This window comes from Silurus meridionalis, chromosome 7 (assembly GCF_014805685.1).
Source record: "Silurus meridionalis isolate SWU-2019-XX chromosome 7, ASM1480568v1, whole genome shotgun sequence".
Taxonomy (NCBI): Eukaryota; Metazoa; Chordata; class Actinopteri; order Siluriformes; family Siluridae; genus Silurus; species Silurus meridionalis.
Genome location: NC_060890.1, coordinates 752975 through 770151, shown reverse-complemented (window position 1 = coordinate 770151; position 17177 = coordinate 752975). Strand labels below are relative to the sequence as shown.

At 38.9% G+C, this 17177-nt stretch overlaps 1 protein-coding gene across 1 annotated transcript in view; it reads right to left on the bottom strand.

Annotated features, from left to right (window-relative positions):
• Positions 1-1991, bottom strand: part of LOC124389266 — a 46612-nt gene extending 44621 nt beyond the window's left edge. The window contains exons 1-3 of the mRNA XM_046854618.1: positions 1964-1991; positions 1065-1157; positions 701-790 (exon numbers count right to left, since the gene is read on the bottom strand). Coding sequence (XP_046710574.1) covers positions 701-740 — 40 coding nt within the window. The 5' untranslated portion in view covers positions 741-790; positions 1065-1157; positions 1964-1991. The remainder of the gene's footprint in view (positions 1-700; positions 791-1064; positions 1158-1963) is intronic.
• Positions 1992-17177: the final 15186 nt, after the last annotated feature.

The window sequence follows — 17177 nt, the reverse complement described above, 5'->3', positions numbered from 1 at the left end:
ATTCCTGACAATCCACAGTCTGAAGTTATTTCAGATAATTAACGCATCTTCTTTAAAATCTGCCTCAGTAACAGCATACGTACATTCAGTTCAGTTTTATCAGTGATTCTATTCATTTTTATTTGTACAGCACTTTTAACAATGGACACGTTTCAAAGCAGCTTTATAAAGATAATTAAATTAAAAATAATTAAGTTAATTAAAAAGTGTTTAGTGTCTATAAATTTGTTCCTTACCATTGTACATTTGTCCCTAATGAGTGAACCAGTGGTGACTGTGGTGAAGTAAAAACTCCCTGTGATGGCATGAGGAAGGAACCTTGAGAGGAACCAGACTCAAAAGGAAACCCATCCTCATCTGGGATACACCGAATGTCCATTTATTTCAGTTCATTTAGAGGTTAATGATCTCCTGGAGTTATCAACATTGATTGGATCACTGACCGATCCCACAGAACTTGACTGTTACTGCAGCTTTTGACACCATTGATCACAATCTCCTCCTTGCCTGCTTGCAAACTATCAACTTCCTGAATAAAGCCAGTGGTGTTGTGAATCAATCATCTGCCTCCCATTCCTTCCCTTTTCTAACAAGCTTTCCACAATCATTTATAATCAAAATACTGCAGATTGTATTCCTTTTAAACCTCAGCAAAAAGATCAGGATAAATTCTAATAAATAATTAAGAAGTAATAAATACCTGAGCTCTGATTTAGAGTTGCAGACAATGAAAAATTCATCACACTTAAGATGATGAGGAACACAGTCACACAGATCAGTGCAGCTCGTTCTATGATATGAGAAAAACACAAACATTATTAAGAGTGATCATGACACTGTTATAACATGGATTATAAAGTACAAATATTTCACCACAAAACTGCAACATAAGATCATGTTTTTGTACAGGGTGATTTAGAACTTTTTCACTTCTGGCTTCCTGATTAAATCTGTTCAGTGTTGATATAAAACAATTTGAACTTCTTTTGTAAATGAGACTGTAAGAGAATCATTCAGTCAAAAATCATCTTCAGTATGAAAAATTAAACAGGACTGGTTCTTACCTTCCACTTTCACTGCATTATAAACAGTGATGGTAAAAAATGGTAGGAATAGAAACTCCAAACCCTTCAGGATTAAAAATAATATATAAACACCTGCAAAAAGAATTATTACACATTAACATCACACAGTATCAGTGTTTTTACTGAAGTTATTAAATATGCTGTACACTCTGTAACAGAACCTACTATACATTATTTATTACATCAAAACCTTTAACCCCAATTCAAACATGCTGAGCCACTGTGTAAAATAAAAACTTAATCATTTAAAAATCTCATTAACTCATATTTTATTCACAATAGTAAACAAATGTTTCACGTTGCCCAGTAACAACTTTTTCAAGACATGTTGCAACCATTAAATTAAAAATCAGGGAAAGTTTTTTTTCCTTTAAATGATTCATTTTTGACACATGCTCACATGTTCTATTGTGAATAAATTCTCTTTTATTATGTCACTCAGCATTTTTTTATTATAGTTATATAATTTTCTTCTTAAAATAATACGTTTTCCAGTCTTTCTGCCAGTATCACAAAACATCCATCAAAATGTGCAGCCTGTTCATGTAAATTGTACAATGATAATGAATGGGGATGAGAATACGGGTGTCAGAGCAGAATAGAATTGTCCTCTAGCGTCTGACATGACGTATAACATCCACATGCAGCTGGTAAACCCTGCGCTCAGGAATGCAGCATAAAACTGGGAAAAACATTCAATTCAATTCAATTCAATTCATTTTTATTTGTATAGCGCTTTTAACAATGAACATTGTCTCAAAGCAGCTTTACACAGATAATTTGGTGATTAAACATAAATATGTTCTTTGTAAGTATGTTTGTCCCTGATGAGCAACTGTGGCAAGGAAAAACTCCCCGAGATGGCATAAGGAAGAAACCTTGAGAGGAACCAGACTCAAGAGGGAACCCATCCTCATCTGGGTTGCACCAAATGTCCATTTGAAGCAGATATACAATGTTGTGGGGTACAGTGATGATGATCAGAAGCAAACTGCACTCCCGAGTCAGTGCAGCAGACCGCCGACACCAACTACAGTCCAATCCGTCCTCAAAGCACCCGTTCTACTCCGGAATTAAGAGACCGTCCCGAGCTGCACAGAAGTGTGAAGATCCAAGGAGGGAGAGGGGCAGGAACACTGGTCACTGGAGCCTCAGGAGCATGTTTAACTCGACCGAAAGAGAGAGAGAGAGAGAGAGAGAGAGAGAGAGAGAGGTGACGGAAGAGAAGGATATGGATTATTAAGTGTAACTATTGGTGTACGAAAGTTAATGTCACTGTGCAGTTTGGACTCCAGCAAGACTCGCTATGGCAGCATAACTAAAAGGGAGAACCAGAAGGTAACACAGACATGAGGGATCTCTGGGATAAGAGACGACCCACCACACCACCGTCAACAAACCTGAGTGAGCGTGTGAATGTGAGGGACGACAGCATACAAATATACCAGTTCACCAAACACTCTATATCCATGTTCCCTCCAGATCTGTGCCTTTACCTAAGAGAAATCTACTGATAAAAGGCTTGACTAAATAAATACGTTTTCAACCTCGACTTGAACACTGAGACTGTGTCTGAGTCCCGAACACTGATTGGAAGGCTGTTCCATAACTGTGGGGCTTTATAAGAGAAAGATCTGCCCCCTGCTGTAGTCTTCATTATTTGAGGAACCAACAGATAGCCAGCACCTTTTGATCTAAGTAGGCGTGGAGGATCATACTGGTACAGAAGTTCACTCAGATACTGCGGTGCGAGACCATTGAGTGCTTTATACGTCAGTAGTAATATTTTATAGTCAATGCGAGATTTGATTGGGAGCCAGTGTAGACTGATTAAAACAGGGGTGATGTGGTCATATTTCCTAGATCTAGTGAGGACCCTTGCTGCTGCATTCTGGACTAACTGAAGCTTATTGATGCACTTACTGCACACCCAGACAGTAAAGCGTTACAGTAGTCTAATCTAGAAGTAACAAAAGCATGAACCAGTTTTTCTGCATCCTGTAACGACATCATATTTCTAATCTTAGCAATATTTCTAAGGTGAAAGAAGGCGATTCTGGTGATATTATTCACGTGAGACTCAAAGGAAAGACTCGGGTCAATAATCACACCAAGGTCTTTGACAGCCGTACATGCTGAAACAGAAACACCATCCAGAGATGCTACGTAATCGGAAAGTTTACTTCTAGCTGCATGTGGTCCTAGTAAAAGTACTTCCGTCTTATCTGAGTTGAGCAGAAGAAAGTTATTAAGCATCCACTGTCTAATGTCCTTTACACACTTCTCAACATTGTTAAGCTGATCTCTCTCATCTGGCTTTGCTGAAATATACAGCTGTGTGTCATCAGCATAGCAATGGAAGCGAATCCCATGTTTATGAATAATTTCACCAAGAGGCAGCATATATAAAGAGAAAAGCAGTGGGCCTAAGACAGATCCTTGAGGAACACCAAACTTTACCTCATAGAGCGTGGAGAACTCACCATTTACATCCACAAACTGATAGCGATCAGTCAAATAAGACCTGAGCCAAGAGAGAGCTGTTCCCTTTATTCCTACAACATTCTCAAGTCTAGCAAGCAGTATAGTGTGATCAATGGTGTCAAAAGCTGCACTAAGGTCGAGCAAAACAAGTAAGGAGACAAAACCCTGATCAGAGGCCAATAACAGGTCATTTACCACCTTAACTAGCGCCGTCTCTGTGCTATGATGAGGCGAAATCCTGACTGATACATTTCAAAATGTTATTCATAAGCAGATGTGAGCATAACTGCTGTGCTACAACCTTTTCTAAAATTTTGGATATAAAGGGGAGATTTGATATCGGTCTGTAGTTGGACAACTGACATGGGTCAAGGTCAGGTTTCTTAATAAGGGGGTGGATAACTGCCAGTTTGAAGGATTTCGGTACATAACCAGTGCTAATGGAAGAGTTAATTATTTTTAAAACAGGTTTGATTACCTCTGGAGCTATCTGTTTAAAGAAACTAGTAGGCAAGGGATCGAGAATACAGGTTGATGATTTTGATGAGGAGATTAATGAAATTAAGTCACTCTCATGAATAGTAGTGAAGCTTTGTAATTGATTGTCTGCTATAATGACACTGCTGTCTACAGGGTTACTTGTAAAATAATTTGGATTTATATTAACCGCCTGGATTTCTTGCCTGATGTTTTCAATTTTATTATTAAAAAAGTTCATGAAATCATTACTACCTATTGATGGTGTGCATGTTAGCGCAGTGCTTTTATTCCCTGTTAATTTTGCTACCGTGCTGAATAAAAATCTAGGATTATGCTTGTTATTTTCTATGAGGGTGGAGAAATATGCTGATCTGGCAGCACTAAGAGATTTTCTATAATTTAGGAGGCTCTCCTTCCATGCTATTTGAAATACTGTTAATTTTGTTTGACGCCATTTACGTTCTAATTTTCGAGTGTTCTGTTTTAAGGTGCGCGTATAATCATTATACCACTGTGCTAATTTTTTCTCCCTGATCATTTTGGTCTTAAGGGGAGCTACATCATCTAGAGTGTAACGTAACGTTGTTTCTAGATGTTCAGTGGCCCAGTCGAGCTCTGCGGGGTCTGATGGAGATCTATCTAATATCGTAATATCGGGAAGATTATTAATAAAACGCGCTGCTGTAGCTGACGTGAAAGTACGCTTAACACGGTAACGTGGTGAGGTAGAAATGCGATGACTAAGGCAAATTTTAAACGAGATTAGATAATGGTCTGAAATAGCTTCAGACTGTGGAATTATGACTAAGTTTTTTATTTTTAATCCAAATGTTAACAACAAGTCGAGAGTGTGTCCACCACTATGAGTGGGTCCTATAACATTCTGATTAATTCCGACTGAATCTAGAATGGACACAACTGCTGCTCTTAAGGAGTCTTCCTGATTATCAAAATGAATATTAAAGTCTCCAACAATTAATGCTTTGTCTAAAGAAGTAGCTACATTTGTAATGAAATCTGCAAATTCTATCAGAAAATCAGAGTAGGGCCCTGGGGGTCTATAAATAATAATTAGTGGAATTAACTGACTTGACCTGCTTTCAGACACTGAATATTTTATGTTGGTGTAGAGAACTTCAAATGTTTTACATTTGTGTTTAGTCTTTTGTGTGACGTTTAGATTATTATTATAAATAGCTGCTACTCCGCCTCCTCTGCCATTTAGACGGGGTTGGTGTATGTAACTATACCCAGGAGGACTCGCCTCATTTAATGCTACATATTCATTCGATTTAATCCACGTTTCTGTCAAACACATTATATTAAACTCCTGGTCGGTAATAATTTCGTTTATAGTAAGCGCTTTTGGCGTGAGAGATCTAATATTCAACAATCCTATTTTTAGATCAGAGGTGCTGCTGTGCGTTCAGTCCTATTTAATTTAATGTTAATCAGTCCATTAAAATTACTATATAACATTCACGCTTGTCTAGAGTGAGCAGGAGGCTGCATCCATACACCAAAAATTCTCTGATGGAATTGTGGGTAATGAGCAATGATCCTGCTCCATAGAAAATAATAGGAATCTCAAACATTCCGTCATTTAGAAACAAACACAGCCTAAAGTGTGTGAAGGCCAAAATACAAACTGAGGTGTGACCCATCAAAACTCTCAGCATCACTAAACATCAATATAGACATGTGACATGTCAAAACACAAGAGTGGGTGATTCCTGACTGAAGTAAACACTTCTGCTGATGAATTTTGCACCATAAAACACCACCCATTTTCTTCAGGAAATTTTAATTCTAGTTTAATAATATTTTGACTGCATTTTATATTAATGCCTAATTTATGCTGCTACCCAGAACAAGATATAGCTGTTACTCAATAATCAATTAATTAATAGATTCATGTTACTCTGATTCTGACATTCACATGACAATTAGAGAAAACATGAACTTTTACTTTATAAATAAAATGAAGGTATTTTATGGTCTGATGTAACTGATATATACTGAGTGAGACGTGTTCATAAACAACAAGAAATCTGTACTTACGTCTCGATGCTTTTTTGTTTCTGCAGCGAAACCCTAAAGCAGAATAAGTGAATTAAACTCAGTAGTAGTGAGTCTGCACCAGTAGAAACTAAACACAAGAATACCCCAGTTCTCTAAAACGTATTAATACTCCTCATTACTGATGAACTTCTAATCTCTATAGATTATAAAACTACTGAATTAATAGATTTATTTTGGCCAAACAAATATATAAATGTCCAGATATATTTTCTTTAAAAAAAACTCCTCCCTCAGCATGAAGAACATCTTCACACACTCTCAGCATCCGGACAGTTAGTTTCTCCAAACATTCAGCTGAAATACTTTGCTGTGAGGTTTTGTAAAACTTGTCACGTTTCTTCTTCACTAGTTGGAGGTTTCTGTCTTTCTTGTGATGCAGTTGATCTCAGAGCAGTTCAGTAGGATTGAGGTGCAGTGACTGGGCAGGTCATGATAGATATCACTCCAGACTTCTGTTTACTCTCTAAATAACACTTACAGAATTCAGACGTGCGCTTCGGCTCATCATCTTGTACAGTGAAGTATAAGAACATGGGAACATGGGAGACGTGTTGGTTCAGGATTCCTTTCACTTTCCGGAATCTTCCCTGCTCCAAAACAACCCCAATCCATTAAACTTCCACCTCCATGTGTGAGTGTGAGGGTGAGGGAGTCTGATCACATCTTCTCTCCTGTTCTTCATCTCACACACGTTCTTCTGGTAGAGACACATTTGGACTCAAATCCACTTTCTTCCACTCATTTACTGTCCAATTTTGTGTGTTTTGTCTTTTACTGAGTTTGTCACATAGAAACAAAAGGAACATGGACGTGTCTCAAAAAAACATAAAAGAATTTCCACACTTTTCACTCAGTTTAAGTAAAAAGTAAGTGTATATAATTTCCTGTTTTCCTGCCAAACACACAGTTTATATGTAAAATTTTGTGAAATTTGTTTGAGGAAAGATACTGTTCTGAACCCCAGTACCCATGAGGAGTTTCTGTAACTGTAGAAAGTTCAATTGAAAATTAGACTCTTACAGAAAAAGACAGTGAGAAAAAGAATAGTTGTAACTGGTCCTGGTAGAAAAGATATCAGCATCCACGCTTTCCGTCCAGTGTTTACTTTATGCCAGACATCCACAATAACAGCTGGAGAAGACAGAACAATGTTAGAATATTTTACACATTTTAAAATAAAATATTACATTATATATATTTGAAATAATGGAATGAGGAAAAACTCTTTGTATTCTTTCTGTGCTTTGGACAAACAATGTAATTGCTGTTTTCTTTCAGTTTTTAATGTATTTTAGAGAATGTAAAACCATCAGAAGCTTTACATTTCTGTAGAACTCTGTGTTTTTCACTTCATACAAGTACTAAATAACAGTACAGTTAATGGTGTAATGGATTGATGTATACTCACGTATATAAACAACAGCAATGATCACAATATATTGTAGTGGAACTGCCAAATATTTAATTAACTGGTGGACATAATCTGCAATACAATGAAGACAAAGTGTGTAGTGTTTAGATCAGTGTTTAATAAGTGCATTAATGATCTCCAATTAGTTCAGAATGCAGCAGTAAAAGTCATTACCAGAACCAGAAAATAACCACATCACCCCGTCTTATCCACTACACACTGACTTTCAATAAATTATTATTAAATACTATCACTAAAGTCTAAAACACTGAATGATCACAAGTCACATTACCTGATCAAACTTCTGCTCTATGATGATCTGTCACACCTACAGCCATTAAAGTCTAATCAGTCTATTTGTTGTTACCTCAAATAGTGAAGACTACAGCAGAGAGCAGAACTTTCTCTACAAAGCCTTCTGATTAGTATTCAGGTCTCAGACACAGACTCAGAGTTCAGGTGTAGGATAAAAACATTTATTCTGTGAAGCTTTTTGTCAGTAGGTGTTTTGTAGGTAAAGGAGCAGATCTGTTGTGATTGTGGTTATAGAGTGCTTTGGTAAACAGGGATGTTCAGATGTTCACTCACACACACACACTTGGTGTGACGCAGCGTCTTACAGTGCATTCAGAAAGAATTCAGACCCCCTTCACTTTTACAATGTTGTTCTGTTACAGTCTGATTCTACAATCATTCAAATTAAAAATACCCCATAGTGACAAAAGTGAAAACTGAACTCTACAAATGTCTGTAAAACTTTTTTAATAAAAGAAAAACTGAAATATGAAATGTTCATTAGTATTTGGATCATAAGTATTTACTCAGTACTTAGTTGAAGCTTCTTTGGCAACAATTACAGCCTTCGAGTCTTTTTGGATTTCATGCATCACCTTTACACATCTGGATTGGATCTCAAGCTGGGGCAGGTTGGATGGAAAGCGTCAGTGGACAGCAGGTACGTCAGGTCTCTACAGAGATGTTCAATATGGTTCAGGTCAGGGCTCTGGCTGGGCCACTCAAGAACATTTACAGAGTCGTCTCTAAACCACTCCTGTGTTCTCTTGGCTGTGTTTAGGGATGTTGTCATGTAGGAAGGTGAACATTTGGCCCAGTCTGAGGTCCTGAGTGCTGTGGAACAGGCTTTTATCAAAGATCTCTGTAATTTACTCCAGTCAGCTTTACCTCAACTCTGACCACTTGCCAAGTTCCTGCTGCAGAAAAACACAGCATGATGCTACCACCATCATTCTTTATTTTTTTTGATGGTTTTGGGCAGGTGATGAGCAGTGCTTCGTTGCCTCCAGGCATAACGTTTACAATTAAAGGCAGTTCAATCTTGGATTTATCAGACTAGAGAATCTTGAGTCCTTTGGGTGTCTGTTGGCTCCAAGAGGGCTTCTATGAGTTTTGCACTGAGGAGAGGCTTCCATCTAGCCACTCTGTAATGCTTGTCCTTCTAGAACTTTGTATCATCTCCACACAGGATCTCCAGAGCTCAGTCACTATTAGAGTGATCATCAGATTTTTGGTCACTTCTCCTACTAAGGTCCTTCTCCCTCAATTGCTCAGTTTGGTCAGGTGACCAGCTCTTGGAAAAATCCTGGTTGTGCTACTTCTTCCATTTGAGGATTATGGAGGCCACTGTGCTCTTGGGAATCTTCAATGCAGTATAATCTTTTCCCCAAATCTGCCCTTTCACACAATCCTGTCTCGGAGATCTGCAGCAGTTCCTTTGACATCATGGCTTGGTTTTTGCTCTGATCTGCATTGTTAGCTGTGAGGTCTTCTATAGAGAGATGTGTGTCTTTTCAAATCATGTCCAATCAATTAACATTTCCACAGGTGGACTGCAACAAATGAACATTTAAAAAAGTGAGTCTGAAAACGTCCTGAATGCAGTTTATATTCCACTGTATCTCTCTCTCTCTCTCTCTCTCTCTCTCTCTCTCTCTCTCTCTCTCTTTCCTGCCTGATTCATCCTGATGTCCCACCTCTAAATGGAGTCTCTTCAATTGCAGCTACTTGGTGTAGATGAGGATGGTTCCATCTCAGGGAGTTTTTATAGGGAATAATTGATGACTCTAAAATGTTTATTTGTGTATAAATACTGAATAATGTATATTTTTGTAAAGCTGCTTTAAGACAATGTTCATTGTTTAGAAACTGTGTAAATTGTGAATTGAGTTTTAATAAAATTATTAATGTATAATCAACATCCTTACAAAAGACATTATTATATATTTATTAGAGATTTTCTGAACAGTTGAAAAGCATGAAACACAGCACTTTATATTTTCAGATGAAAAAAAGAAAAAACATTAACTATGGATCCTTAGTTTATATCCTAGTGTACATTTATATATCTGTAAATACATTGTTCATTATTCAGAGATAATATGGGTGCTGTTATCTATCTATCTATCTATCTATCTATCTATCTATCTATCTATCTATCTATCTATCTATCTATCTATCTATCTATCTATCTATCTATCTATCTATCTATCTATCTATCTAAAACAAATATTACTTGGAACCTACCTTTAAATGATTCCAGACCGAAAGCAATCCAAAATAAAAAACAGATCCTAACAGAATTAAGTGCTGAACAAGTTGCTGCTTCTGAAAAAAGCCCTGGAAGAAAGATGAGATCATTTATTAATTGATATTTTAAAGTCAATAAAGAAACTGTTGAAAGAAATTAACCAAAAGCCCACTGAGTTTAAAAAGACGCATCAGAACCGATCTATAATTACAATTACTGTCAATTATTATTAATGCAGTTCTGTTATACATTTATCTTTTAGTGTCACCACTTTAGCAGCACAACAGTGTGTTCAGTTTTATAATACTCATAGAGATGAGAGAAATTGACAAATAGAGTGTCATGTGTGTATAAAATGCACAGTGGCAGAAGATGCAAATACACATAATATTTATTTATTAAAAAGACAAGCAGAACAGAACAGCGTATTACAATCGACCACCAAAAATAAACTAAACAATAAGAAACGAGTAAACAAAACAAGATAAGCAAGGGGGAATCTCTCCCAATGCACTGCTCCTCGAGTGGCTATATTTATTTGGGCAAATGTCTACACTACAACCTGGATCTGGAAGCGAGCATTGTCTTTGTGTCTGGAGGCAAGCGTTGTTGCTGGAAAGGGCTTGCCGGGGGGGCAGGGTGCTGGAAAATGTTGTAGGAGGATGAACTGCCATCCCTGGTGTGAACATGTTGCAGAAGGAAATCACACAGTGTGTGAGCAGGTCATGGTTAGAGGATGCACTGTTGCCCCCTGGCATGAGCAGGTCCTGGAAGGAGGTTGTGTTGTTACCCCCTGGTGTGAGCAAGTCATGAAATGAGATGACTCTATCAGACCCAGTGTGAGCAGCTCATTGGAGGTCATCATGCCATTCCTGGCTGGGGTTTGCCTGCTGGGTGCTGAGGTTGGCAGGTTGAACTTACAGTAAAGCTTGTCATTAGCTGCAGCTAAATCAGCCTCAGAGCTGAGCTTGGTGTCTGTTTGCCAGGTTTGCTTGTTGTGGGTTACGACATCTGCTCCTGTGAGCTCAGCAGCTGAGGTCACGCTTATCATGTTTTTTTACAGTTGGCAGCCACGTCTACCACATCAGTGAGCCTGGCAGCTGGGATTACTATTTTGGCCTTAGGGCAGAACTCTACCATGTAGAACCGGATAAAGGGGAAAACACTGTTGCTACAACATCTTTCCCAAACATTATTTTGCTCCTCTTGCTCTGAAACCTTCACAAGCAGGTCAACAAACCCTGCTATGTGGCTAATGTCCACAGTACCTTGAGCGAATAGGAGTTCCACCCAGTTATGAGCGTTTCACCTACTGATGATTGTGGCAGACATTTTCATAATTCAATGAATAATATGAGAATTACAGTATAAAGAGTGAAACTGTAAAAAATAATACCCTCAGTAACACCCCAAAGAATGAAGCCAATGGACAAAGTGATATTCAGACAAAGGACAAGTGCACACTGTACAGCTAGATGTCCATCTACAAGGAAATTATGTACAAGGAAAAGATTTTTATGAAATTGACTTTAATAAGTTAAAATGAATCCTAAAATGTTTTTGAAGTGATAGAAAGAAGCCCAGACTCACCTTTCTTTTTTAAAGATGTGTAAGAGAAGTATAATATGATAACTGATCCAAATACAAACACAAGTAAACACAACACAATTATCCCAATATGCATAGAGGAAAAACCTGCATGGGACAAACACCAGAGTTATTAAACCACTACAAGACTGTAATATATAAGAGTAGTGAATGCTCTACAACATCTTTACCTGTTTACTGTCCATAAAAACAACTTACCGAGCTGCTGCACCTCCACTGTTGTGTTATCTGATAAATCCCCAGAAAATGCTGAACAGATGTACAGTCCTCTGTCCTTAGTTCTGACATCCTTCAGTCTCATTGAGAAGTTTCCTTTGTTTCTGTCTTCAGCGCTGAAGAATTCTACTCTGCCCTTAAATCTCCCATGTGTTGATTCTGTCAGAATTTCACCCTCCTGATAGAGCAGCAGTAAGAGATCTTCATCCTGTTTCTTCCATGAAACCTCTTCTATCTTTTCTGATGGTATATGTGAGTCTACAGAGCAGTTCAGTGTGATTTCTTCACCTGCATACGCAGATATAACGTGGCCTCCAGACACAATCAAGCGCTCTGAAATGATAATTTTTATAATTTTATTTTGACATTAAAAAATTATTAATTTTTATACAATGTATTTTTACAGAAGTGAAAAATGTACCCACCAGTCTCCATTATTTTAATCAGAGTTTCATCAGAGTTCTGGTTTGTGTGAACGACACACTTATAAACTCCTGCATCTTCCCGAGTCACATTTGTAAGCAGTAGAGAGAAGTTTCCATGAGCAACCTCCTCAGAGAAGAAATGAGCTCTTTCATGATAACGCCGGTTCTGAGACTCTGGTCGACTTTCTCCATTCTGCCACAAGTGCACTAGAGATCCAGAGTCAGTTCTTTTCCACTCCACTTCCAGATCTTCCATTGGTAGAGGAGTTTCTACAAAACAGGGCAACATCACTGAGTCTCCCAGCTGGACAGTGAGAGGATCAGATGGACCCTGGACATGGAAACCTAAAGAGAATAAAAACACAGTTAAAATAATGTTGACCTGATGTGTGAAATGCCATTCAAGGCAGTCCAGGCAGAACTGCATGGTGTTGAAGTATAGAATGGGGGCCATGTTGGATCAGTTCTTCTTTCACCCAGTGTCAGGATCTGGGAGAATTCTGTGCCCCTACTCTCTATTCCCTACTTCCTATCCCCTAGACCAGGGGTGTCCAACCAGTCAAGAGACCAAGAGCCACATTTTTTAACTGTGTTACCGCAAAGAGCCACATCATACACACGCACACACACACACACACACACACACACACACACACACCTCTCTGCTCAGCCAGATTTATTGTAAATGTCACACACCAACATGATAATGACAGAAATGGACTCCTACCATACTAAGACCACAGGACAGTCATTTTTTAAACAATGAACATTGTGTCTCACACACACAAACTCTCTGTTTAACCAAGTCCACAATCAAAAATATAATAATTTACAGTACTGTTTTTCTTTTATTATGCATGTTACTTGGTGGGACTTCAGGCATTTCAGGTCAGAGTGCAACTGTGATTCAGTAGCCGTGTTAATGTCCCATATTCTGTGTTCAACAGTGTGGCGGGAAAGTTGGACGTCTGATACCATGCATTTTAGTGTGTCGTTTTCAGAAGACAAGATTTCAACAACTTCACTGAGGCATTTTTTAGAACTTTTGGAAATTCCTGGTCGATGTTAGCATGGAGTGAGCTGAAGTGGTGCTGAAGATTTGAAACTTTGAAATGCGCTAATGACGCCTGACATAAGGCAGAATGACTTGTCATTACATTCAGCAAATAAATATAAACTCTTCCACTCTGTTAAAAACGTCCTGTGTTCATTTTAAAAGCAAACCTGACACAAATTGTTAACGTAAAATTTAAGTAAACTATTTGCATATCGCAATTTGTGTTTGTGTTTTTATGTGCGTGTTCGCTTCGCTTGAGTTCATTACGGTATTTTTGTCAAATGCGCATGCACGTGAGATGAAAATACTGCAAAGTTTCCCAGTAGGGGCAAAATCATTTAAGCTAAAAAATACCATATTGAACTCAAGTGAAGCGAACACGCACATTAAAAAAACACAAACACAAATTGCGATATGAACGTAAGAGCCGCATGTGGCTCGAGAGCCGCGGGTTGCCCACCCCTGCCCTAGACCCTAACAGTGTCCCTAATGTTTTCACCTGGTCCTTGTTAGTTTCCGTATTTAAATTCCCTCTTTTGTGTCTGTTCTTGTTGGTTCATTGTCGTTATGTTCAGGTGGCTTCATGTTTTGTTCAGATGTTTTTATTCAGTTTTCCTGTTTCTCGATTCCTCTGTGAAATTCCCTGTGCTTGATTTGTGTTTTGTCTGACTCTCCTTCATGACACTGTGTCTTTTTCAGTCAATAATGTTTCCCAATTGACTCTCATTGTTATGCTATGTTATGTTTTGATATGTTGCCTGTTATGTTTATTATGGTAAATATGTAATTTCATGTGGGTTTTGTTGCACTGTCAGACATGAGACTAAGCAAAAAATTATTTATGCCACAATACAGAGCATGTAAATGTTACAGGTACCGGGTTGTGGCGCCCGTAGACAGCTGTATAAAAAAAACTGAAAAGTGGAGAACAAAAAGGATGACACAGAAACTGTGGCTTGCCTTCATTAAATCTTTCTCAGTTATGTTTATTGACATGTTATTCACTGCAGTGTAAACACTGTCCATTTATCCAGTTTATTTCACTGTCCATATTCACTGTCCTCTTAGACATATTGGAGTGTCCAAAAATAAACACATTCTGTTACAACACCATTTTCACATCTCTACATCACTTTACAGATTAACATGCTGGTTACTTGCACCTTAAATGCACTTTTACACACACCATTCAGTGTTTCTTGGACTACATGCTTCACAGCAACTTGTAAATAACATGGCAGTTTTATTGTCAGCTTCTTTAAACGTGTAGAGCTTTGCATATTAACTCTGTGTATTTTAACTCTTTTAATTAACATATGTTTATATACTAACACACTAACATATAATTTTATATTTAAACATCTCTTAACATCATTTTAAAGTAAAACCAAATCTCTATACATATTAAATAAAACAAAATGCAGGGAGCCTGATATCACATTTTGACTCGTGAAAATATAAGCACGTGGCCTACACAAACCTCACATAAAGTACTACTTGCCCACACTAGCGCGGTGCCGCGTTACCTTTGCTAAACAGCATTAGCATTTATTTTATTAGCATTTATCCAGCCTTGTGGAAAAAACTCTCTACACTAACACCAAAAGTGTCTCTGAATGTTCACAAAGTCATAACAACAACTTTGGTTAAGTTTTAAACATATTACCCACTTGAAAAGTGGAGAACAAAAAGGATGACACAGAAACTGTGGCTTGCCTTCATTAAATCTTTCTCAGTTATGAGAGAAATTTCCGGTGATGCATAGGCAAACTAGTCCCATTGCCCCCCCCTACAGGCGCAGAGGTATAATTGCATGTATATGTTACTGTTTAACATTACATGTTATGCAAAAATAAATCTTGAAAAAAAGAGTGTATAATAAAAATTTAACTACAAAAGAAACAACTAATACACAATGTGGGCACACTTTCGTGGGCATCACACGCTCCCCGACAAAATAAGAATGGCTCCTGGCATTCCTTTAAACATATTAACCAAACAACATAAACTGTTCTTCAATCATAAACATCCTTAGTAATCGAAATTCTACTCAATAGCAAAGCGTTGTAGATGGAATATATGTGACTGGTGTATGGTGGGTATATGGTGGGTACGGTGTCTGAGTGTACAAGATGGGTTGTAAACCTGGTAGACTCATTGGGGTAATAAATGACATGGGCAGGTATGGGGTGAAGGAGATGGGTGATGGGCGTGTATGGGGATAAGTGAGCAGAAACTGAGTTAAGATTAGTGTGTGACTGCGTTGATGGTTCACCTAATGTTTCATAGGTGAGAAACTGTCTTGGCTTCCTTTCACGTGTCGACCTCCTCAGTTCTGTGTGGCCTTGCTCAACAAGATGGGTTAGGGGTCGGCTTTCGGTGCTGGGCTCCACATACTGGTTGCCTTCATTTTCTTCCATAGGTCTACTGAGATCATGTAGGACCTTATCAGTGCCTTGGGTAGCTTCACTTTCTGGAAGTGCCAGGATAAAGCTTGGTGAATACCCAGGTACAGTAAAAGGTGTGCTACATACAGGTTCTGGAGCTGCACAGAGGTTCCTCTGAGACGAGGTAGATTTCTCAGGATGAGTAGGAGGCCCTGCCTCCTGTCTCACTGAAGGGGTTCTCAACCAATACCCTTGGTTGTAATCATCATCATCATCATCTGAATCAGAGCTATGACCCTCACTGGTGCCCGTTGTGTGGCTGTCTGATCCCCTGTCTTACTGTGCGTTGCTTTTTCCAGTGATAGGTCTGGTATGAGAATGCGGTGATGTCGAGAGGTAAGTCGTTCACCAGCAACAAGAGATTGCGATGCAATGTACGGGTTTTTTCCTGGTCCCCAGTCTCAGGACAGACAATGTAAACAGAATTGTTGGCCAGTTGTTGTTTAACACTGTAGACAGTCTTCTCCCAATACGGTCTTAACTTGCCTGGGCCCCCACGTTCACTGAGATTCCTAACCAGAACCCGATCACCTGGTTGTAAAACCACTCCTTTTGCTTTCCTGTCATAAATAACCTTTCCTCTTGCACTGGACTTCCTGCTGTTTTCACTGGCAATCCGGTAGGCTTCTGACATTCTTTCGGCCCATTTTTCGGCATAGCCTCTAGGTGAATATGACTCCTTGTCTTCAGGTAACCCAAAGAGTAAGTCAACTGGGAGATGTGGATGACGGCCATAAAGGAGGAAAAAGGGCGAATAGCCAGTTGATTCGTGTCTGGTGCAATTATATGCGTGTATAACATGTGGGAGGTGATCCTTCCACGCAGTTTCTCACTTTCAGTCAGTGTCCTCAACATCTGGAGTATGGTGCGGTTTAGCCGCTCAGCTGGGTTTCCTTGCGGGTGATACGGCGTTGTCCTGGAGTTGGCTACTCCCGACAGTTGCTGTAACGTTTGGAACAGTTTATTCTCAAACTCCCGGCCTTGGTCGTGATGAAGTTTGGCGGGTACCCAAATCGGGTATAAAGTCGCTAAACAGGCGCTCGGCTGCAGTCTTACCGCTCTTGTTCTTTGTGGGATACGCCTGTGAGAATCTGGTGAAATGATCAAGCACTACTAGAATGTACTCATAACCTCCACTGCTGGCTTCCAAATGCAAGTAGTCAATGCACACAAGCTCTAAAGGGAAACTGGACGTGATGCTGCCCATTGGTGCACGGATCTGTGTGGTAGGTTTCTTGGCCTGAATACATGGACATTTTCGGTGACATAATCCTCTATTTCTTTTGCCATAAAGGGCCAGTAGAATCTCTCCCTAGCAAGGTGGAGGACTCTTTCTG